We start from the raw sequence: 24182 nt of genomic DNA, 5'->3' as shown, positions 1-24182 counted from the left end.
ATCAAAAGAAAATAAGATAACATGGGATTTTTATGAATTCCTAGACAAGAAAATAAAAGGAGAGATTTCTCTTAAATTATCTGAGGTAAGCAGCTGTAAAGGAACTCATTTCATCTTCCTGACTTGCCCTCCCACTGCCAACTTCCAACATATTCCACTGTGGCCTCTGGAACAGATACATGTCTGATTATAAACAAACTCTCCAGCACCCTGAATCTCTTCACTACCTCTACCCTGCCCTTGAGGAAACTCAACCCCTTAGCAAGGAAATGCTTCCCTTGCAGGCCTCTGGGTGAAAGCTACTCATTCTCTTACAGCCTCTGTTTAATTTCCCTACCTTTTTTTAAGCAACCCTCTCCCCACACTTTGAAGCTCAGAACTAATAACAGTATCACCACTCATTCATTCATCCATGCATCCATGCATCCATGCATCCATGCATCCATCCAACAAATATGCATTTAGTGCCTGCTGCATGCCAAGCACTGTGTTAGATATGGGATACAGAAGGTAGAGCCTCATATAGTACAAGATCTGGTGGGACAGACACGAAACACATAATCACACAAATAAGTAACTGACAATTACTAAGGAAAAGAATAGAAAGCTGTAAGAGAAAATGAGTAGGATTTAGTGGGGGAACGATCATTCTGAGATCAGGAAAGGCCAGAAAGAGTGAGTTCAACATTAAAGGAAACCAAGTACCACTGGGCATAGTGAGTAAGGAGAAAGTGGTTTGAGAGAGGGTGAGGTAGGCATTCCTACTAAAACAGAACCAATGGAAGAGAATTTTAATGAAAATATAATGGAATTAGAGCACTAAAAAAAGACTTTCAGGAACTAAAAAACATGATTTCTTAATTAAAAATCCTACATCCAACAGAAAAAGAGAATGACTGCCCTTGAGAATCACACTAGTCTTCATAAAAATTACTTGGAAGAAATACCTCATAAATTGAGCAGAAACAGATACCTTGAGTGAAAAAGTTATGTGGAGGTCAGATACAGGGGACCAAACAAGGAAGTGGCAAAGGAACATAGACTTAAGAATCACATAGAGAATGGAAGAAAATTTCCTGAGCTAAAGAAACTCTGGAGGCCCTGAATATTAAGGATAAAGGGGAAAATCTATCAAGCCTTTTACTCCTGTGGGGATACAAGCTTTCTGGGAAGCTAGAAAGCTGGAAGCAGAAACTCAGCTCAGGGACACCAAGGCACTCCCTGACACTGAGCTTGGTTCACACACCAGGAGAGCCCAATGTGAACTTTTAAGCACAGAGACTAAGTTCTTCTTGGATCTAGCAAATTATCTTTGTTGCTTGGTGTCACTAGCAGCTGAGTACCAACCTTAAGGACTTTGTGTTAGTCTTTTCCTTCCACAACCTATCAAAAGCATTGCAGGTACCAATTTTTAAATGCCACATGCACTGTTAAAAAAACCATTATCTTTATTTATAAAATAAATTTATAAATTTATTTTATGGACATTTATAAAATGTCTACCAAGGTAGAATGGACATGGTTAAGAGCAGAAACTCTGGATGCCTGCCACTACTAGCTGTGTGACCTTGAACAAGTTACTTAACTTTTCTGTGTCTTAGTTTCTGGAAAATAAATGGGATTAAAAGCCACCTCATCAGGTGTAAAGATTAAATGAGTTAAATCTTAGAATTGTGCCTGGCACATAGTAAGTGCTTAATAAATAATAGAAATGCTGTTGCTGCTGTTTCAGCTGCAAAGGAAAGACCACCCTTCATAGAACCTTAATTTTGGAATCAGAAGACTTGCGTTCAAATGCCAACTTTAAAATTTCAAAGCTTTATTTTACTGTAGCTATGCTAGTCTCTCTATGCTTATATATTTTTTCATATTTAAAAAGGAATATGAATACCTACCTCTTCAACACCCATTTATCTCTCCATCCACAATCATCAACCAAGTACCTATCAGGTGCTGTGTCGGGCTGAGGAACAAATATGAATAAAAGGTGTCCTGCCCTTAAGGAGCTCACAGTACTCAAGAACTTCAGTTTCCTTTGTGTGGACATTTATTAAAACTTTCTTTGCCTTAGGAGACGAAGAAAGTTACCAGAAGTACTATAAAAAAAATTGTGTTAGCTGGGTAACTTGTAATGTTGATATAAAAAAATAAACCTTTAAATAAAAAAGGGCGACACTAATCTGGTTAGCAACCGCTGGCCACAAAATGTTTCTGGCATTATGAAGCAGCTCTGCCGCTGGGATATAAGCCCCTGTGGATGATATGGCAGTATTGGAGTGAGTGGAACAGTGAGGAGCCAGTCCTTTTCTGATGAGAGAAGAGGATAAAATGTCCTGGGGAGATGAGCTCTGTTCATAAACTGGGATTGCATAGTGCAAGACCTGCCCCTTGAATGATCTGTTGAGACTCAACTGTTCCTGAGAACAAACAGTTCTCAAGCCATGGTCTGAGAGGAGTCATTCTTACTTGATCCCTTGCTAAACTATCCATTGCCTTCTGGAGAATCCTACCATGCAGAGGGTAGGATATTACAGGGAATAAGTTCTTGGTATCTTTTCTACTTCATTCCAATAATGAAGTTTTTTGGTATTAAGAGTGCTTTTTTTTTTGTTTAATCATCTTGTGTGAATTGGCAAGGGGAAGGGTAGCCCAAATTGTTCTTCTTTAGTCTTTTAGTTAACTCAGGGGCTTTCAACAGTCTACAATAATAACATCAGATAATTAGGAGCATAAAATGAAGAACAAAAGAGATTATAATGGGAAAGCCTGAGTGCTTACTCTTTATAAATAAACAGTGCATGCCAATATGTTTTCATCTGTCATTATCAATTGGTATTTAATAGCTATGACTTAAAATTCTTTCTTTAAAAACTAACTTAAGTTTTAATGGTGGCTTAGCTATATTTGAAATATTAGGTATACAGACATATCTTTAGAAAGTATATAATTATACAATTACTAGAAGTAAAATCCAGAATATTTTCCTTTATTATATTAATATGTACAGCACCACAATTTAAAAGAATTATTTACGATCATGTATTTAGTTCATAATTGGCCTGGACTTATTACAAATTCACCTAAATGTTGGCTACAAATAGTTCCACAGTATGACTCTGGTTTCTTCTGTGTATGTGTATAAAATATATTCTGAAAAGCCAATATGGTTTAAATAGGAATTAAACTAGACTTAAATGAAAATTACCCAGAAGAGAGAAATATTAACATCTGTCTTGTTTTAAAGTTACAAGTGGATAATAAATTATGTTTCGAAAATTGTTACATAAAAACGACCACCCATAAATCATAATGTATAACAACAGGCAGTAATTTATTTTTTACCTAATCTCTTTTTAAACTCCAACTTAAACCTACTGCTCATAGAAAATAAATTTAACATTTTATCCAAACATAGTTACGTAAGAAGTTTTAAGAAACTGTAAGTAATTCTTAATACTCTCGTTTTGATTCTCCGACTTCTCAAGATTATGTTGTATTTCTTTCAAACGCACTTCCTGATGTTGTGCTTTCTAAATAAAAATAGATAAATAAATACAGATGTTCAATAATAGCATTCAGATCAAAGGATAATAGTCACTAAAGAAACTTCACATATATATTAACTGAATACATTTGTAAAAAGAAAGATTCCTCACATCTAATATGTTCATTAATAATTTATCTTAGAGCCAACTTTTCTTTAAAATTCAGAATACTTGAAAATACATGCATCCTTCATCTCTACTGTGATACAGCTTGCTGTAATCCATATGCACATAAGCCCCAAATTATTACATATTTAACACAATTAATAAATGATTATTATTTAAAGTTGTTTTCACTGAAAATGCTTTAAAGACAGGCTACAAATACCATCTAGTTTCCAGTGAAAACATAGTCACCTTGATAAAAGAGATCTTTTCTTTCTTTCATATCAGGTGTTCAATGATACCTGATATCTTCTCAAATTAAGCTATGCCTGTCAAGGGTAGGGGAATGATGTGACACAATATGCTAGACTGGCCTACACAAAGTCACAGAATGAACACAGCAAATCTTTACAGAATATCAATTTCACACAATTTGGGGAGAAAAATATTAACACAAGCACATAAATATTGTAGGGCAAAATGCAAAATGTGTGCGGATTTTCAGATAGTATATAAGACTTCAAAGATATTTCAGGCTCCAGGAGGGTTGCTTGGGTTAAACTGCTGAGGTCACCCTTGGGTCTGTGCATCCACTCTGCTGTCCAATGAGAAATTGGGGAGAAAATCTGAAAACCTGCTACTGTGGGGAGGGCACTGTGGAAGGCACCAGGGATATAACCAAACATGAGACAGGCTCTCAAGGGACTTGAAATTCAATTGGTGCTAAGGCATGGATACAAAATGCCCACTGAACTGGAGAAACAGAACAAATAGCGTATTTTTCAGCAATATCTAAACCTATACTTAGAATTCGAGATTTTTACTGCTGCAAACATTATCAGGTTTAACAAAACATTGTATTTTAAACCTATGATTTTTAGTAGCTTCAGAGAAATACTGGGGACATTAAAGAAAAACCTACCCCATCTTCTTAATAAACATATTTTATTGTGTCAGAGACTTCAATTACATAAAGAACATCACTCACATTTACAAAAGTCTGATGGTGAGTTAAAAACAAATTAGAAATAAATGAAATACTTGTGCTAATTTAAAAGTGATAAGTGCTTTGCTATGATTAAACTGCCATAAAACTTTTCTTGGCAATAACATTTAACTAATGATGCATGTCAAAAATCATTTAACCTTTGCACCCTTCAGCTTTTCAACTTTTAGACACTTGGAAATGAAAAACAGTTTTCACGAGTATCTGGCTCCTGGAAGAAATACAGGATCATTATTCTCTAAGGCATTGTTAAGTAGATGGTTTTTACGTAATTTAATCACAGATAGTGCTAGATTTTAGAGTATCTTATGCCAATTGCTATTTCATGAATATTTAGGAGGAACAAACACATTGAAAATGAATTACACACAACTAATTTGGTATTCTCATTTCATGGTTGAGTATACAAAGTCATCTAACTTATATGCAGATATAGCAACTCTGAATATTTATTTAAAAAAACTTTCTAAAATTAATATTCAATGTTCAAGACTGATACAAAATATAACTCTAAAATAGTTTAAATTGCATTTATCTGAAAAAGAAAAGTTCATACCAGGGAGAAAATAGATTATGTCTGTAACTTTCTTTAAGCAGCTGTCATGTAAAGGTAATAAGCAGAGAAAGGACCTGATGAGACTTGGGGGAAATATAACAAGATGCTACCAGGGAGGAAGGATAATTCATTTTGGGCATGATCCTGACATTTTTATGTTTTATGATTTATATTATTTGTTATTTCTTAATATTATCAGTAAAATAGTGACTCTGTTTCCCCTCACTTCTTTTAACTGCTTAACTAAACTACATGGCAAGAATGTTAAACACTAAATTTATTTTATATGATGATACATTAAGTCTTACTAATACTTACACTGTTCAATTTGCAAACAAGTTGATTTTGTTCTTCAGTTTTCTTTCTAAGCTCAGTTTCCAGATCTAATATTTTAACTTGTAAAGCCCTTTCTCTAGATGACATTTTCTCTATTTCTTCAGAAACCTGTAATTTTTATTAAAAGAGTAAAATAACTAAATGTGCTCTCTTTAAAATATGATTTAAAGCCTTGGCATGGTTACACTGTACTTCTTTTCCCAAACAGACATTAACTGGATGCTAAATAATTAGAAAATATTGTTGTTCTAGCTTGAGGAAGCACTTATAGTATAAGTATCTGTATTTATCTTTGCAGTATAAATATATGCAAAATTAGCTTGGGATGGAAGAGGTGTTTACATGTTCACTGGTCTGTGACTTAGGTAGCTGTATATTTTTACAACCATATGTGACCAACTGCCATGTTTTATAGAATTTATATGCACCATGATAATGAGGGAGCATAGAAAGTTCTCATTAAATGGTGGTTATGGGCTTGGATGGACAGAATTGGGGTGGGGGAATGTGTACACTTCACAAAAGAAGAAAAAAGGGGGAGGCTAACTTCTTTCAGAGTGATTTGTTTTTCGTTCATTCACTCCTAAGTGGTCTAAATTTGAGTTTTCATATTTCTCTGGTAGCCCATTTTAGCAAAAAGTCCAGCTCAGCTATGCTCATTTAAAGATTCAGATATGTGGGAGCCTATTTGCAAGAATGGTGAGTTGGAGCCACGTGAATGAAAGTGGAGGCAGGGACTAGTCCAGAAGCCAAGAGCTAGTGAGAAGGCCTGTCCACAAATCTAATGGCTATGGACATAGTCCTAAGTTATTATAAAGTGACTTACAAAGATTTCTCCACAAATTCTAAAGCCAACTGTAAGTCAAGGAATTTAGCAGCATTGAAGCTGTGAGAGAAAGAGCCCTCAGGACAAATATCCATGCCCCAGGCACTGCCGCCTCAATGTGGACAGTGGTGACAGGGCAGTGACAGCACTCCTCACGTGAGCCGTAACAAGAGATAGCCCCACATTCTACTGCAGCAGGAGAGAAAGGGGAGGGCAGACACACATCTGAGAATTCTAAACACTTTGGGGAAGGAATCTGAGGGTACCTGGCATTTCCAAAGCCCACTTAGGCTGAACCAGGAATATAATTTCTTATTCTCCTTTCAAGGGTTGGTGAGGCTGAGAAAGCTGGTTACAGTTCTACACTGGCAGCACATGTTTACTACTTAGCTTGTATTCAATGATGTGTCTCTCAAAATCAATTTTAATTTGTGTCCTGAGTTAAAAAAATCAAAGTATATATGTGACATTTATGACATTAGAGCCACAGTGTTTCAAGGATATCAGATTAAATTTTCATATCATTTGATAAATTTATATGTCTCTTTTGAGATCTCCCTGAAACCATTTCCCCTCATCTCCTGGTTGAAATAACCACTCCCCTGGTGTACCTTGTACACGCCCTCTATTATAGCACCTCCAGACTGAGGACATTTGTTTGTTCACATATTACCTCCTTATTAGACTGTGAGAATCTTGAGAGTTCTGACCAAGTTTTAGTCATCTTTGTATCTCAAGTATTAGGAGAGTGCCTGGCACATAGAAAGGTATTCATTAAATGTTAACCAAATGGATTTCACTGGAATTTAATTTTTGCATGTATTCATTTATGCAACAATAATTAGTCAAAAGAAGGGGTTTACAGTTCATTAGATCCTGATCAAAACCAAAATTTTCAATAATTTGCACATTCACCTGGGTTTTAGTAAAATAAAGAGGGAGCATCTTTAAAATGTTTTCCATCTTTGCCCTTTAATCTGTCACACCATCATTTTTCTAGTAAAATAACTCTGGCCCAGTAATGTATCATTTTTGCTCAAGGGAAAAGCAGATAAAAGAACAAAAATGCAATTGCTTCCTTCACTCTGTCATCAGGATAAAAACAATAACTTTGGCAAGATGAGATATTGTCTATTTAAAAAGACATGTCTTTGGTAAACTAATTAAAAAGTTTCTAAATAAAGGCCATTTGTACCTTTTGTCTTCCTTCTTCTAAAGCAGCTTCAAGCTGTCTGGCCAATGCTGTATATTCTGCAGATTTCTCACTAAACTTAAGATTGCTGTGCTTAAGACATTCTTCTTGGTTTGCCAGCTTCTTTTCAAGCTCTTTATTTTCTGCATCCATCTGTTCTAATTTTCTTTTTACCAAAAAAAATGTGTATATTAAAATGTTAGTGTGTAGAGGAAAATGTAACACCAATTTTAAGTCAATTTAATACTTACTGCTTAAGGTTTTCACACTTCAATTGAATAAGATAATTTTCCTCTTCTAGAGAAAGCTTTGTCAGAAGATTATGATTTCCATCAACCTAGAAGAGAAACAGAAATGTTTTCTTTATTTTGTTCATAATCATCTTCCAAAGAAATCTACATACTGTGTTGTTATAACAATCATAAGAAACAAGAAGTATAAATATTATTATTCATCCTTCACAGAGAAATGCCAAGAAATATTACATTGTTTAAAAAACAAGTTCTTAAATTCCTGATTAGGCTTAAATATTGCCTCATGGTAATCATCAACTGGAAATTTTTCTAGATGATGACAATTAAAATATTCTGAACATTTTTTTTCTTGAAAAAGCACATTTATTAAGTTGAAATGTAAACATTTTAAACAGTATTAATCTCCTACTGTTAGACCTGAGGGTTTCTCTTAGAGTTTTCTGTTTCACCTATAGATACTAATTAATATCTGTGAAGTTGTAACTATGAGTAAAACCATATGTTTTGAGAAACAAAATAAATCAATCAATCCAAGACACACTTGTCCATACGAAGACCTATGCTAAGACAGAATATTCTTCCCATTGCTTTAAAAAGCTGAATTTAAAGTCTAAGAAGCTTTTATAATAAAAAAATTCTCACAATTTCAATTATTAATTTAGGTTTATCTATTTGATAATTTCTTAGAAAAAAATCACCTCTCAGGAATTTAAATTTAGCAAAGTGTTCTTTATATATATTTTTAAAACAGGATGCATTTCAAAGTTAAAATTCAGATTATATTTGGAGGATAGACAAGGAATCTTTCCTAAACATGTCTTGCAAAAAAAACCCTAAAACGCTTGCTACCATCCTTGAACATGTGCCTTTGAAAATATATTAATTCATTCAACAAATATTCATTGAGTACTTACTATGTGGTAAGCATTACCTAGGAGATACTGTGTGGTGATTAATAGGACACACAGATCCCTGTGCTCTGATGGAGTAAAAAAGTATATGTTGAAAAAAATTATGGAAAATAATCCCAATAAACTTGGTGCACAATTCTAAACAAATTCTCATTCTTGTAAAGTAAATTGCACAATTTACTTATCCTGACAGCAAAAAATATATATATTGGAAGCCGATGTAGCTCAAGTGGTTGAGCACATCCCATGTACGGGGTCCTATGTTCAATCCCTGGTGCCTCCTTAAAATATATATATATATGTGTGTATATATGTATAGAAAAAAATACATATGTATGTATGTAAGCACAGCTTTGCTTTCTTTCATGTTATATAGCTATTTCCTCAAATGTCTAAACATACATTTGAATGTAAAACTAAATTAGTAACTTTAAACCCCAAGTTTTCATCATAAAATACTAAAAGAATAGCCTGCAAAATAATATTACAGTATCTACATGAAACTGACATTCTATCAATTGATTTAGATGAGAGTTAAAAAAAACAACCCCTAACAGGAGTGCCCTCAGCTGGTGAAATTATTCCAAAGCATTTCTTTAACACATCTAGCAAAATTCAGAACGGCCGCTGGACACCTGACCCTGAAGCTCCCTAATGGTCTGCGCCTGGTCTGCACATTTCCCCTTGTAGTGCTGCAGACTCTCCTGACACTCGAGAAGCTTCTGCTTGGCTGCTGACAAGGAATCGCGGATGAGCTCTAACTCCTTCAGATGAGACTCCATCTGGCCTCTCATCTGAGTTGTAGCATTAGGGAAAATAAGTGCAAGATCACACATTCAGCATTAGTATTTTTATTATCTTAAATACTAAATACACAACTAATAAGTATTTTAGTTATAGAAGTTTTAAACAAAAAAATTCAACCAAATAAATATGAAAACATTAATTTAGACTCTACTAAATAAGAACATTAAAACTCAAATGTGGAATGGGCTTCAATTATTTTTCAAAAACAGTTTGTTCAGCAAATGACTATAGTAAATATTAGGTTGTAGGGAGAATGTCTAACCTTAGGAAAACAAACTATTTGAATACTGTCATTTGTATTCAAGCATAGATATTATTACCAAGATAGCTAGTATGCAGTTTTCTACCACCTAGGCATTATTTCAAAGTACTTTTCACTTTTAGTAATTTAATCTTATAATTTAGATATTTAACTAAATTGGAGAAGCCTTGCTTCATTCATTAGCCTTAGTCCAAATCAGTGGGGTTTACTATGTATTATTAGAAGAGAGCTAATCATCAGTCCTTACTAGAATGTAATTTGATCATTAGTGTTACTCCTAACAAGCTTCTACAGCTTTCTTTATATTGATCTCTTTGGCTGCTACAGTTCCTCATTGTAGCACTTTTGTGGAAATGTGTAAGAAGCAACTTTAAGAAATGCTTATATAGCTAATTAGAGAAAAAAATAACCAGACGTATGACATTTGAGATGTTCATATGGAGAAAAAAACAACACCTAGAAAGGAAACACTTAGAGCTTCTGTGCAACATCTAACATTCTTGGTAATGAAGGACAAAGCTAGAATAAAACATATCTTTGTGTCCCCAAAACATCTAAGAACCTATGAAAAAATCAGGATATTTAAAATAGTGGAAGAGGAATAAGAAGAATTTTATTATACTCACACCCACATACACTCTTAGTGGATAAATGCCAGTAAGGAAATATTATGACTTTACAGTATCTAAAAAACACAGGCGCCAGCCCTTTCTGCCTTTTAGGTAGTTTTGTTTCATTTTGTGTTTTAAATAGGATTTTATGTGCAGTGCTGCTTGGCAGAAAAGGAGTCATCTGCATGGGCATGCCTCATGAGGAAAGGTGAGGAGACCAGAAGGTTGAAATGGTTTCTTCTCTGGTCTGCTAAAAATAGGTGCAAAATTATTCTGTCCAAGAAGGTAGTAAGTTGTGCATTTAGCACACAGGCAGACTGTTTGCTCTGGCTGACCTCTTCTTCACACTCAACTTATCAATCCCAAGAGATAGGGGCAACCCGGAGGCAGTCACCTTCCTGCACTCGGTTGGAACCGCCAGCAGCATCCCATGACCTCTCCAGCCAGGAGTCAGTGTTCTATGGCTGTCACTGCTTACTTACCAGAAAAACATGAAAAGACCCAGAAAAGGATGAGGTTTCATTTGAAAACTTTAAAATATTCACAAAAACATCCTAACTTGCCAAAACTGGCCTTCTCATTTTGTTGCAACAGGGTGAATAAAAGGAAATGATGTTAGGTATTTTTTAAAGAAATTATTATTCTTCCAAAAGAACAATTTAGCAGAGAATATTTCCTTTGCTGCTTTAAACACGAAAGATTTACTACCAGAAAAAAAGGTAAGATAAAAATGAGAGGTATTAAAAGTACCATGGTTCTTATGTGAAGTTTAAAAGTAAATATTTAAACTTTGAGTTTACATACATATAGTTGATGATGCTCAGGAATAATCTTTTTTTTTCAAGTGGTTAAAATCTGCTCTTGTAACAGAAAAAGTAAACATGTTTTACGTCTATTTTCCAAATATTAAGGAAAAAGTGAAAAAAACATTCACACAAACAAACATCTCAACCTTGGAAAAAACATGATCTTATCAGAAAACAAACTCCTACACACAGAGAAGAGATAATTCCTAGGTATGTGTTAAAGAAAAAGACTAAAATTAAAGATTTGTATAATATGCATAAAATATAAAACATATAAAACAAATATTTTTATTATTTAAAATTTCAAGCTTACCTTCTCTAATTTTTTATTTTTGTTTTTGGTTATTAGATTATTTTCATGTAGTAATTTTTCACATCTACTTTTTACCATTTCAGCTGCTTCTTGCAACTTTTGTACCTGAAAATAAAATATAAAATTAGAGCAACATGTATTATTTTATTATGAGAATCAAGAGAAAATAGAAAGCTAAAAGTTTTATATTTTCAATTACATATAAATCATCATTTCCCTACCGACTCCCTCAGTATGTTTAACTAGTGTTATCCCTTCTTTAAACATGTGTATCATTCAATGCTCTACTCTAGTCCACAATCCTTTTATGATTAACCTGCCTTCTCCCATATTTTGCAGGTCAATGCAGAAGAATCAGTCTCTGGACCAAACTAGCACCCATTCCAAGTACTTTTTCCTCCAAATCAAAATGTGCTAAAAATATGTGAATATAAATATGGTAACTCAACCATGGTATTCCTGATGAGGGACTACAGCCGAACCACCAGCTGGAAGACCCAGATGACGCCCTGGACGGCGAGTCCCATGCCCGCCACAGCCTCCATTCCCACTCCAGCCTGGGTGATTGCCGTAGTGTCTGGCTTGACTCTATCTTCCCCACATAATCCATTCAGATGCAGGCCCTTCCTACTTACTGACACCTTGCCTCCCTTAAACTTTGACCCTTAGCTCATTATTCTTTAATTTAAACTCTCTTCCAATACAGTCAAGCTCTTTATTGACCAATTCAGTTTTTATCCATCATCCAAGGGCTCATGTAAGTCTTACCATTTTATGACGTTTTTCTTGAATACTATAGTTCTATAAATTACCACTAAACACATACTCTATTCCCTATATACTGTTACGTGTTCTCTTCTAGGTCTTTCATGTGAATAAATCTGAATTATAAGTCAGTTTATTTATTGGGCTTTTAAAAACCCTAGAAAAGAGTCATTATTCCAAATCATTACCATTAAGTACACAAGATAACAAACAAATGTAACCAAGATGAACAAGATTACACATTAAGGTTTATATTACTGCTATGTAATTAATTTTATATCGACTTTTAAGAATACATGCACAGGCAGTGTTTGAATCAGGAATTGGAAAAATTATTTATGAAAAGATCTGGGACCTCAGGAAATGTTTGCGGCATATCATATTCTAATCACATAATAACAGCCCCATATCTCTTCTGTTCTGCTTATTTAGATTTCAAACAAATGCAGTGTTTTAAATTGTGTCCCAATTTACAAACATTACAATAAATTCCATGGTCACCTGAGTTTTATACACTTCAATAAGGGTTCTCTGTTGCTTTTCTACTTCTTGCAATTCTAACAGTTCATTTTCCACAGAAACTGCTTCATCCTTCAGTGCAGCAAGTGTAGTCTATCAAGGAATATATTAATAGATTTTGTAAGTCATCAGAATACATTTATGCTCTAGTGCTATAAAATTATAAAAACCACTCATTTAGCAACAAAGTTAATAAAATAATTATTTTTTATTTCATATAGTGACCATCTAAAATTCAGTAATTCCAAAAGGTTTGTGAGAAGTGCTTATGAATAACCTTAGTAAATCTTAGGCAGAACATATATTTCTTAAAACTTTTAAAATTTACTAACAAAAAGAGACTTCTGAAAATAGACCATGTTCTTGGAAGGGATGACTCAATACTGTTTTTTCCAAATTAATTTAAAACTTTAATACAATTTCAACCAAAAGTGTAACATTTGGTGGGACTAAGGGAAATTTGAAAAATTAATTCATTATGGAAGGATTAATAGAAAAGACTAGTTAATAAAATTGTGGAAGGAATACTAATTGGGGAATCTCTATACTTAAAGACATTAAAAAGTATACAGTGTGGAGTGGGTATAGCCCAAAGGTTGCATGTGTGCTTTGCATGTATGAGGTCCTGGGTTCAATCCCTAGAATCTCCTAAAAAAATGTATAAAGTACTAGAATGATTACAATTATGATGTCACATAAGAATATAGGTAGGCATCAGTGGAGTAGAAAAAAGAGAGATGCAAAATATTATTTTTAGTGTATGACATGGGTAAGATTTTTAAATCAATGAGAAAACATGGATTACTACCAAATACCAAGTTTTGGGACCTCGACTGTTACAAATAGCATGCCTACCCTGTCTCTGGAGGGAGATATTAGTGCTATCTTCCAAGGTTGTATGCTATACAAACAACTTATAAAGACCAAAAGTTTGGATCAAAGGCTGTCAGTGCTTCTGCTTACAAGATGTGCACAAATGTGAGAGATTCCCAAAAGAAGAATAAAAGAAATATATATATATATCTCCAAGACTTCATATGTTCCCCCCAAGTGTTTGAGGCAAACAAACCTTGAAAATTTTTTAGCAAGTAAGGCAAAGGTTAAATCTATCTTTAATACAGAGAGAATTCTTACACAGTAATTAGGAAAAAAGGCAAATATAAAGGATAATGAATAGGCAATTTTAAAAGGCAGAAATGTAAATGATCAATGAATACATGAAAATATATGCTCATTAGTCATTTAAAAAAATTCTCTTGGCAGTGGGGATGCCAGTAGTGAACAAAACTCCTTCCTTCTGGGAGCTTACATACTAGAGGGGTAGAAAGACAAAAATCAAGAAGAAGTAACATATATATTAAATCAAGATATGAATGACATATTGGATCATTTCTTCTAGTGAAAATGTCCTGAGAAGGGGACTTTTGAATAAAGGTCTAAGGAAGTTGGGCATTTTGTGAGAAGAGTGTTCCTATCGAGAAAGGCAGTAGTGGTGTTGCAGCAACGCCCAGAGTTCTGAGTGGCAAAAAAACCCAACTGGCACTTGGAGAGGTGGAGGAACAGATCTATTACATGTGGGCCCAGAGGAGAGTCAACCTCCAAATTCTGAGCCCCGTTTCTCAGTTTTCATAAGTTTATATAGGATTTTATGCAGGACTAGCATGGCTTTCACTCATTGGCTAATGCGTTGCTTGGTGAAATTTTGCAAGCAGGGCTGTAGAAGTAGAAGGCACATGCAATGTCATGCTCTCGTAGGCTGATTTACAGAAGCAGGGAGCAGGAGTGGTTTGTTAGATTACAGAAGCGGGGAATGGGAGTGGTTTGTTTGAGTACAGAAGCGGGGGGGCAAGAGTAGCTCGTAAGATATTTTCCTGCAAGGTTATGCTTTTTTATTTCTGAATACTGGGAGAAGCTCTGCCCAGTTAGGGGGAAACAGCAAGCAGACTTGCTGTTGTGTAGAAAAAATGGAAAAAACAAAGAAAATGGAATGAGATGAGGTCAGAGCAGTAATGGAAACCAAATTATTAATATAGGGCCTTCTAGGTATTTAAGTAAAACATAGTGCTATATACTAGGTATACCATGCTATACACTAGGTATTAATATAATGCCTTCTAGGTATTTAAGTCAACCAAGTTATCACTGGAGGGTCTTGAGTAGATCAGTGACATGATTTGCTTGCATTTTAACAGCAACTACTCCACTACTCCACTGAACACTGCAGGGGCAAGAGTAGAAACTTCCTAGCTGTTCTCTAGGAAGTCTTTGCAACAACAAGAATGATGCCAAGCAATAGCAAGAATGGGCTGCCATTAACTGAGACAAAGATGAACTGATTGGGGGGAGTTCCATTTTGATGATAACTTTGGAACACCTCTTAAATAACTGCCAAGTACGCAGTAGAATATGTTTGGAATTCAAGAGCAAGATCTAGACTAGAGATATAAATTTTAGAGCCATCTGCACTGAGATGGTATTTTAAGTTGTAAGACTAGTTGAGATCATCTATAAAACTTGCAGAGATTTGTTTTAAAATTAATGCCTAGTACTGGAAAAAAATATAGGAACCCTTTAATGTATGGTGGATACATTTATGGTGGGCAACTGGGAAATATATAACAATAATAACAACAAAAAAAGCAATAAAAATGAGTTTCCCCTTTGACTATAAAATTGTACTTCTAGAAATTTATCCTAAGAAAAGAGATGTGCAAAAAGACTCAAACGATCTAGACTTTTATCTATAACAGCAAAAAACAGAAATATACCAAAAGCCCCCAAGATTATGTATGTTATCTTTCAGTTGTCAGATTAAAGGTCTTTTAAAAAATTTTTTTCCTTTGTGTTTTTCTGTTTCTCCAACTTTCTATAATGAACAAATAGGACTTTGTAACACTCCAAATAAACTTCTGTTGTTTTAAATAGATGAGGTCTCTGGGCTTTGGAAGCAAGGCCAAGGGAATCGTTTTATCGGCTAACTTCTTTTTCATTTGAAACCTTAAAACCTAAAATTATTCTGAAATAATTAGAAGTACAAAATACAAACATTTAAGCAACGTAAATTTGAAAATAATATACGTCAAACATAACATTTTTCTCTTTAAACAAAAACCCAGAGAATAATGCATTAAGAATATATGTTTTTAGGGGGAGTAGTTGTAGCTCAGTGGTTGACTGCCTGCTTCCCAAGTAGAGGTCCTGGGTTCAACCCCTGGTACCTTCTAAAAACAAACAAACAAACAACAAAACATGTTTCTGAATTCAGAGTATGCTAAGATGCAAACTTTAACTCAATGATTTTATAGCCTATGTAATCTGAAATTAATTTCATTATCATGTGACTAAAAAGTAGATGTATAATCAATAAACTATCCTTTTAATACGTTCTCTTTGCAGGATATCAATGAAATTAAGAAAAATATACAAACTAAATATAAATGCCTCTTTTCAAATAAAGCATTTTAAGTATTTAGTAAACATTCTTTGAGAGCTAAATATATGCTACACCTTTTCAGAGTACTCTGTGCATACAAAGATAGGCATTTATAAGGAGATTCATTTCAAGTCAGAAGACTTCAGGAAGAAGTAGCACTTGAGCTGAGCTTTCAGGGAAAGGTAATATTTAGATACTGTGGAATATAATATTCCAAACTGTACGAATAGGAAGCCTATAGGAACAGATGCAGGAAAACATGAAACAATTATGGGAAATAATGAGTATTCATATTTGATGAGGGTTCAGGGTAACTAAAAGATTGCATTCTCTAGTTCCCCTTATAGGTAAGTGAGGTAATTTGCCTAAATAAATAGAAGAGTCATATGGGACTTGTAGGAAATCTCCTTAAAATGGAGATGACCAAATAAAGGGGATGGAGTTATGAATTTCTCCCCCTCCATCCTGTTGCTTGAAACTTGGATATAATAGCTGGAGCTCCAGAAGCTACCTTGGATCATGAGGATGAGAGTCACAAGCTGGGAGTGATGGAGCAGAGAGCTAAAAAGAGGTTGGTGCCATATTAGCTTTGAGGTGCTAACTCTCAATTTCTTTTACATAATAGACACCTCTATCTTACTTAAGTCACATATTTTGGTTTTCTGTTATTATAGCCAAGCCAATCTTAACTTAAGACTTACTAAAACACAAAAGCTATATCCTAGATATAACTTTCCCAGAGTTGTTATTGTGTTTTGTTTTCTGGAAGTTTCCAAAAAATTTCTAGGAAAGTTTATATAATTTTAAAAATGAAGGGGAAATGCCAAAAAAAGAATGGAAGGAACTAAATATATAATTATAAAATGTGAACAAGATTGTGTCCAGTATTTCCTTCCTTTCTTCATCCAAATTCTAATCCTGGCTTCTCCACTAAACTAACTGCGATTTTGTGCAAGTTTTTTAACCTCTCTGAGCTTCAATGCATTCGTCCATAATTGAGAAAAATACCTTTATAATAGAAGAATGTAAACATTTATCATAGTGCTTCCTATACTAAAGGTAAGCAATAAACAGTGACCATTATTATTGTTATTCTCCACATCATTCATTAAGTGATTGATATGTTCCCAGTACTAAGTACTAAGCACTAAACTAAAAAGGAAGATAAAATCTCTGGCCCTGGGTGTGGAGGATAGAGAAAAGGATAGGCAACGAGGGAGTAAAGTTATTAAAAAAAAAAATTAACTATAATAAAATTCTAAATGAAGAATTAATATACAGAGAGGATAAAACAAAGTATATATGGGAAAAAGGTTAGTAATGACAGAGATATTTTTAGGTTTAAATAAAATTAAAGAGGCTTCTGCTTGAGGACTAACTACATCTGTTTATCTTCCCTTCCTTCCCAAAACAAAACTAATAAGGGAATTAAAAATGTTTTTAAATCCACACAATAAAGAGAATAGACCATGGGCTATAAAGGAACAAAATATTTTTAATGTTTCTGGAAAACTGACAGCTGATTAATGAAGCAGGAGTGAATGTAGCTAAGGAGGAAGTGTATCTGACCTGCAGAATCGAGAGAAGCAGAAGACTGGAAACTCCAGTTAAAATTGAGGGCGAGAATGAGACCTGGGGTTGAAAAGGATTAATTTGAATCTTTTAATAGAACAGCTGGCTACCACCACTCCTCAACACTTCTCTGACACACTCAAGGAAGAACACAGGAACCCAGGAGTTTACCACCCAGCAACAAAAACAAGGACAGTTCTTCTCTAGAGATAGTGAATTAATAGTCTGGAAAGAAGTAAAATGGAAGAATGGCACTGGTGACCCAGAGCAAACTGCCTGTATTGTGGCATTTTTAGGAGCCACCAGTAAAACTCTAGCTCTCCAACAGTTGAGGTAAAACCTACCAAGTGATAAGAATCACCTACAGTTAGTTTTTCTATCATCTCATTTGTAAATTCTTAAATGTCACCAGACATTTGGAGAAAGATGCAACATCAAAGGGAAAGGCCCGAAAGTGTTTATATTAAGAAAAGGAATGAAAGAATGAACCAGGAGGAAATAGAAATAAATTGAGAACTTAAAAATTAATAAAAAATAAATGACAACTGTTATAAGAATCCAATTATCTGATATTTGAAATGATAAGAGCACTCAGAGAATAAAAAAATCCTTAAAATTAAAATTTTAAAAGACTACCAGATATAAACCAAGACAGATTACAAGATAAAAACGGAGACTCTCTCCCCAAAAGGCAAACAAAAGTCAGAGATGGAAGACATATTATCAATCCAGAAGGCCCAACAAGTGATAAACAGTCAGCTTAGAGTGAAAGATTGGAGGAAATGGAAAGGGACCAGGGAGGAAGAATTACAAAAGAAATAATACAAGGGAGTTTTCCAGAACTGAAACCCATGAGGCTTTGGCTTTTAAGGGTTGACAAAGTACCAAACATGACAGGCAATTGTATGTAAAATTTCAGAACACAAAGAATAAAGGGAATATCTTGAAAACTTCATGATAAAAAATGTCACTTCAAAGGAGTAAGAATTAGACTGGCAACCGATAATCTCAGCAGCGACTCTGACTGCTACAAGACAATGGAGCTAAACCTTCAAAGTGCTGACTGAACATCACTTTCAATCTAGGATGCTATATCCAGTCAAAACCATAAATGAAGGCAGAATGAAGTAATCTTCTCTTTTTATATAAGGTTATGTGAAGATGTACTTCAAGAAAATGAGGAACAACTCAAGAAAGACAATGTAGGATTCTGGAAACAGTAGGACTAGCACAGTAGCCAAGGGATGTTTCAGCATGACATCTGGGCAGTAGGCCTAGAGACCCAGCCTGTTCAGATTGGAACAGGGAGATAGAGGCCTCAAGCTGAAGGAATGTAGAGAAAACATGTTCTTCAGGGAACAAAAATATGATGAAGAGTTTCAGGGAAAAAATAAGAATATAAATAATGGGAAAGAGTACAAGAAACAAGCAGGGAATTTGGGAACTCCAGGAAAAATAAAAAGTTGGACAAGGAAAAATGTTGTAAGCATTATACTTGACTGTGGAGTAAAAGAACAATTACATAGTCATTGTTATTATAGATAATCAGTAAACAGAATACTTAATCAAGGATACAGAAAAAATTGTCAATGTTGTCAACACTGACAATGTAAAGGGAATTTGGGAGGTAAAGGAGAAGAGATGAAGGAAGAAGCAGAAATATTCTTATTTTGCAAAATAGGGAGCCAATATATACAATTTGGTCTACATTTCAAATTTCTGCAAAGTAATGTGCACCTTAGTATCAATAAATAGCGGAATGATGTCAGTATAACAAAGAAGTCACTTTTGTTCAGATGCAATTTTCCCAGCATCTTGGTGGTTCACACCATTAAAAAACACCAGCTTAATAAAGTGCACAAGAACATTTGAACATGGCAAGCCACAGAGGTACATGGTACTGTTTATAAAGTCCATTTATTTACCCCATGTTCTTCCTCTTCCGTCACTTTGGTCATGTGCCCTGTCCTGGAAGTGCTTATTGCACGTTGCCCTTACATCCATAACTGAACAATCTTAACTCTTTCTTTTAATTTCTTCCATCATTTAAAAAAAAAAAGCTGTATTTTTGCTGTAGTGTTTCTTATTAGAAATTCAGTTGTGTTGGTATTTTTTATTAAGATTGTCATTTAATTTAGTGTTGTACTAATTATAAAGTCCATGGAAATGATTAATTGATAAAATCAAGAAATAATGGTGTAAGTATATGATTTAGAGGTATGCAAGTCACTATCAGAAGAACCAAAAATAATAACAGTTTAAAGAATTAAAACTAGTTCCTCAAAGAGTTACAAAATGAAAGCACAGATACCATTTTAACCTGACAAACTCACAAAGATTAAAATAAACAAACACATTTAATTTCCAGTGCTGATGAAGTATTGAGAACAGATAGCAGCGTAGATTGGTAAAATACTTTTTAAAAAATTTGTGTATTTATTGGTAAAATACTTTTGAGAAGAAATAGGTTATATGTGTGTCAAGAGCTTTAAAAACACTCATATTCTTTGACCCAGTAATTCTGTATCTTGGAATCCAAGCTAAAAAAAATATAACAAAAACTTTATGAACAAAAAGTTCATCAGATCATTACTTATAATTGTTAAAAAAACAAAAAAAAACTTGAAATGATCTGAATGTCCAACAAAAAGGGAACATAAGTCAATTAACACTTCAACAGGGAGTATATATTACAGAGTAATTAAAAGGATGTTATGAAGAATTATACATTATACACCCTAACATATTTTCTCATATAGTGAAAAAAGCATGATATATCCAGTTTAATAACAACTATGAAAAATCCCAGAAGTGTTATAAAATCTATTTTGTTCTTTTTACCTTTTTATAGTTTCCAAGTCTACCAGAATGAGTATATATTCTTCCCTTGAAAAATAATTCTGAATAATGGACAGTCAGAAGTAGGAAGAACCATGTCCATTAAATAATTATATTTCTTATATAAAGAAAACACAAGAATTTCATATTGCTTGAAAGAAATATAAAGGACTTGGGAAATTTTCCTGAAGAAAAAGGTATCTAATTCTGAATGTCACTGTTAAAAAAGGTAACTTTTAAAAAATCTTTCCTGACAAAAAGTAGCCAAAATAATTGTATTGCTAAATAAGCTGAAGGTAAGAAAAGCAAGATCTTTATGTTTTCTGTCATGGATTTTACTTAGATTCCTGGTATTTCTTCCACTCATTCTTAAATAACCACGATAATAGGATTGTCAATTTCATGTCCTTTACTTCAAACTGATTCTCTCCATTTAAAACACAATGGATTTACGACTGATGAGCATGGCCTTGTTCATTGATGTAAAGGAGATTGTTTGAAGTGAAAACTAAGGCCAAAAAAGTTACCAACTTAATACACTAACAGAGGGAAAGGATCTTTGGCTTGAGCGATCTGTTGCCTTTCTGTCATATTTATTAAGAATCCTTTCATTACATTACTCTCTACATCTCCTACAAAGACAGATCAGTACCTAGGAAACAGGTTGGACTGTGGGAAAATTTGCCCAAACCTACAATTAATAAATTCTCTTTCTAGTGCAAGGCATTTTCCAGAGTTAGAGAAAGAAAGGTTTAAAAAAGGTGAGAGATTTGGATAAGTCTCTAATTTCTTTCTGGAAAATAATCTTTTAAATAGCAATTAAGAAACCTGAAGACTAGAAGGCCATAATTTTGTTAAAATGATTTTCTTTGGTGATAAAAATTTTTTTTAAATTTTTATATTTTTCTCATAAACAAATTCATAAAAAGCCAGTTCATGGTAATTTTTATATAATGTCGACATAATTTTAAACAGCAAGCAGCTGAAATAATTTTTCCAAGAAAAAGGAATGAATTTCTAATGCAAAAAGAAACTTAACTTTTTAAAAAAGTATTTCTTTTTTAACATTAATGGTAACTTTTATCTACAATAAAGACTTCTCAATACACAGAATAAATGTGCATTTTTTGGTGAAGTCTAAATGCAGTATTAAATCAAACTGTTATAAACACAGCAAAACAATGTGAGAAGCTTATAATTTTCTCTAAAATACCCTCATTGCCACTAATATGCTGTTATTTATTCTGTGAACACAAATTCTATTTCATGTTTTAAAAGATTCTTTTCTGTGTTCCATTTTATGTTCTCCAAAAGTAGTATTATGGAACTGAAATGGTGCCATCATCTTTAAGTCAAGTCGCATCTGGTTACATATATCTCTCTGATTTATTGAGAACTCAAGTATCTTTTTTCTCAGAAATTATAAAATTTCTTCCACATCCTTCTCCGTTGAACATACAAACTAATCATCCCTTGGGTCCGACTAAGTTGGAAAATTCTTTCTGGTTAGGAAGCAGCCAAGAACATACTTTCTGGTTTCAAGCAGACCAGGCCTGAGGGTATATCCTAATTGTAACCATAACACCTAGAAATAATCTTATATGTTAAAGTTAATAAAATTTGTGATGATTCACTTAACTGCTAAAATTGGACAGGAAACAAGTTTTGAAACAGTTTCAACTTCATAAATCTTCTCTGGTGCTGAAAAATTTTAACATTTATCTATGTATACAACTATAAACATTAAAAAATATAGGGAGTGGTTGTGGCTCAAGTGGTTGAGTGTGCGCCTTCCACACAGGAAGTCCCAGGTTTGGTTCCTGGTGTCTCCTGAAAAAACAAAAACAAACAACAAGCAAAACAAAAAAAATGCAACTCAGGGAAGCTGATGTGGCTCAGTGGCTAAGTGCCAGCTTCCCACATATGAGGTCCTGGGTTCAATCCCCAGCACCCAGTACCTAAAAAAAAAAAAAAAAAAAAATATATATATATATATATATATATATATATATATAATATACACACACACATATGTACAAATGTATATATACACATATATAGTTTTTGTAATTACTTATAATGCTACTCCAATATCCTGAAAAACATAAAGTACAAAATGAAATGAGCATTTCTATGCTGTTACTTCAAGCTACTTCTACAAAATAGACTAAGTTGGCATTACACAATGCACACATATACATTAAAGTACCTTTAATTTTGTATTTTCAAGATTGATAGTTTCATTTTCATTTTCAATGGAATGAAGGTTTCTAAGAATCTCTTCACATGAATTTTTTCCATAGTCTTCCATTTTCTTCAGATCTTCCAAAAGATTATTGACTTGCCTTTATAAAGCAAATGATGTATTTTATAAAAGTCACAGAAATTTTTCACTCAAATAACACATTTTAAAAATGTTTCTGAAATCATTTTAATTAGAGTACACTTTTCAAATAGGAAACATACAAAAAGTTAGTATAACTGATAGAACAAAGATAATAGGAAGAAATAACCTATGATTAACTAGCTAAACTAGCTGCTAGTAGTCTCTACTATTACAATCTGAACATCTTTCTCTTTTCTACTTTCGCTTCAGTTCTCTCCTCCATTTCCTTTACCCATATTTTAGTAATGCATAATACATCCCAAATAGCTTAAGCAAATTGTTATTATCTGGTATTAGAAACATTTACCCTTTGATAATGACAATGAAAAATTATACAACATTCTCTTTGCTGTTCAATAAAGTCTTTATCATCCACAGACAAACACTTCTGTCTGTCTCTCTCATGCACACAAGTGCAAGCCTACATACACAGTTTTAGGGCAAAGGTTAAGTTAGAAGATCAAGTGATGCAATAATAATCTTTAAAAGCAAATTATGGGAAGCAGATTTGGCTCAACAGATAAAGCATCTGCCCACCACACAGGAAGTCCAGGGTTCAAACCCAGGGCCTCCTGACCTATGTGATGAGCTGACCCACGCGCAGTGCTGATGCGTGCAAGGAGTGCCGTGCCACACAGGAGTGTCCCCCCAATAGGACCGCCCGACATATAAGGAGCGCGCTCCATAAGGAGAGCTGCCCAGTGTGAAAAAAGTGCAGCCTGTATGGGAGTGGTGCCCCACACACGGAGAGCTGCTGCAACAAAATGAGACACAGATTCCTGGTGGCACTGACAAGAATATAAGTGGACACAGAAGAACACGCAGTGAATGGACATGGAGAGCAGACAACGAGGGGCGGGGGGGAGGAAAGGGAAGGGAAGAGAAAAAATAAATAAATGACTTATCTAAAAAAAATAAAAGCAAATTATAGTGGAGTGGGAGTAGTTCAATGGTTGAGTATTTGCTTTGCATATATGAGGTCCTGGGTTCAATCCCCAGTACCTCTTAAAAAAAAAAATTATATATGCTAGTCTTCAATGATAAAACTGAAGAAAATAAAGAAAATATAAAACATTTAAAAAGTAAATATTCAGGGTTCATTATCAATAGTCAGGGCTCATTTATCAATAATAAACTTC

General features: G+C 33.9%; 1 protein-coding gene across 12 annotated transcripts in view; it reads right to left on the bottom strand.

Moving 5' to 3' along the window:
* Nucleotides 1-2965: 2965 nt before the first annotated feature.
* Nucleotides 2966-24182, bottom strand: part of ODF2L (outer dense fiber of sperm tails 2 like) — a 58227-nt gene continuing 37010 nt past the window's right edge. For 5 of the 12 annotated variants that reach the window (XM_071217310.1, XM_071217311.1, XM_071217312.1 and 2 more), the window contains 7 exons: nucleotides 22867-23002; nucleotides 12797-12907; nucleotides 11531-11635; nucleotides 7818-7903; nucleotides 7570-7732; nucleotides 5531-5656; nucleotides 2966-3530 (listed from right to left, as the gene is read on the bottom strand). In XM_071217310.1, the coding sequence (XP_071073411.1) occupies nucleotides 3402-3530; nucleotides 5531-5656; nucleotides 7570-7732; nucleotides 7818-7903; nucleotides 11531-11635; nucleotides 12797-12907; nucleotides 22867-23002 (856 nt within the window). In that variant the 3' untranslated portion in view covers nucleotides 2966-3401. Of the gene's footprint in view, nucleotides 3531-5530; nucleotides 5657-7569; nucleotides 7733-7817; nucleotides 7904-9366; nucleotides 9526-11530; nucleotides 11636-12796; nucleotides 12908-22866; nucleotides 23003-24182 lie in introns of all 12 variants that reach the window. The other 7 variants (XM_058303225.2, XM_058303226.2, XM_071217308.1 and 4 more) reach the window with 3 other exon arrangements.

This window comes from Dasypus novemcinctus, chromosome 9, assembly GCF_030445035.2.
Source record: "Dasypus novemcinctus isolate mDasNov1 chromosome 9, mDasNov1.1.hap2, whole genome shotgun sequence".
Taxonomy (NCBI): Eukaryota; Metazoa; Chordata; class Mammalia; order Cingulata; family Dasypodidae; genus Dasypus; species Dasypus novemcinctus.
This window is presented reverse-complemented; position numbering and strand designations above follow the sequence as displayed.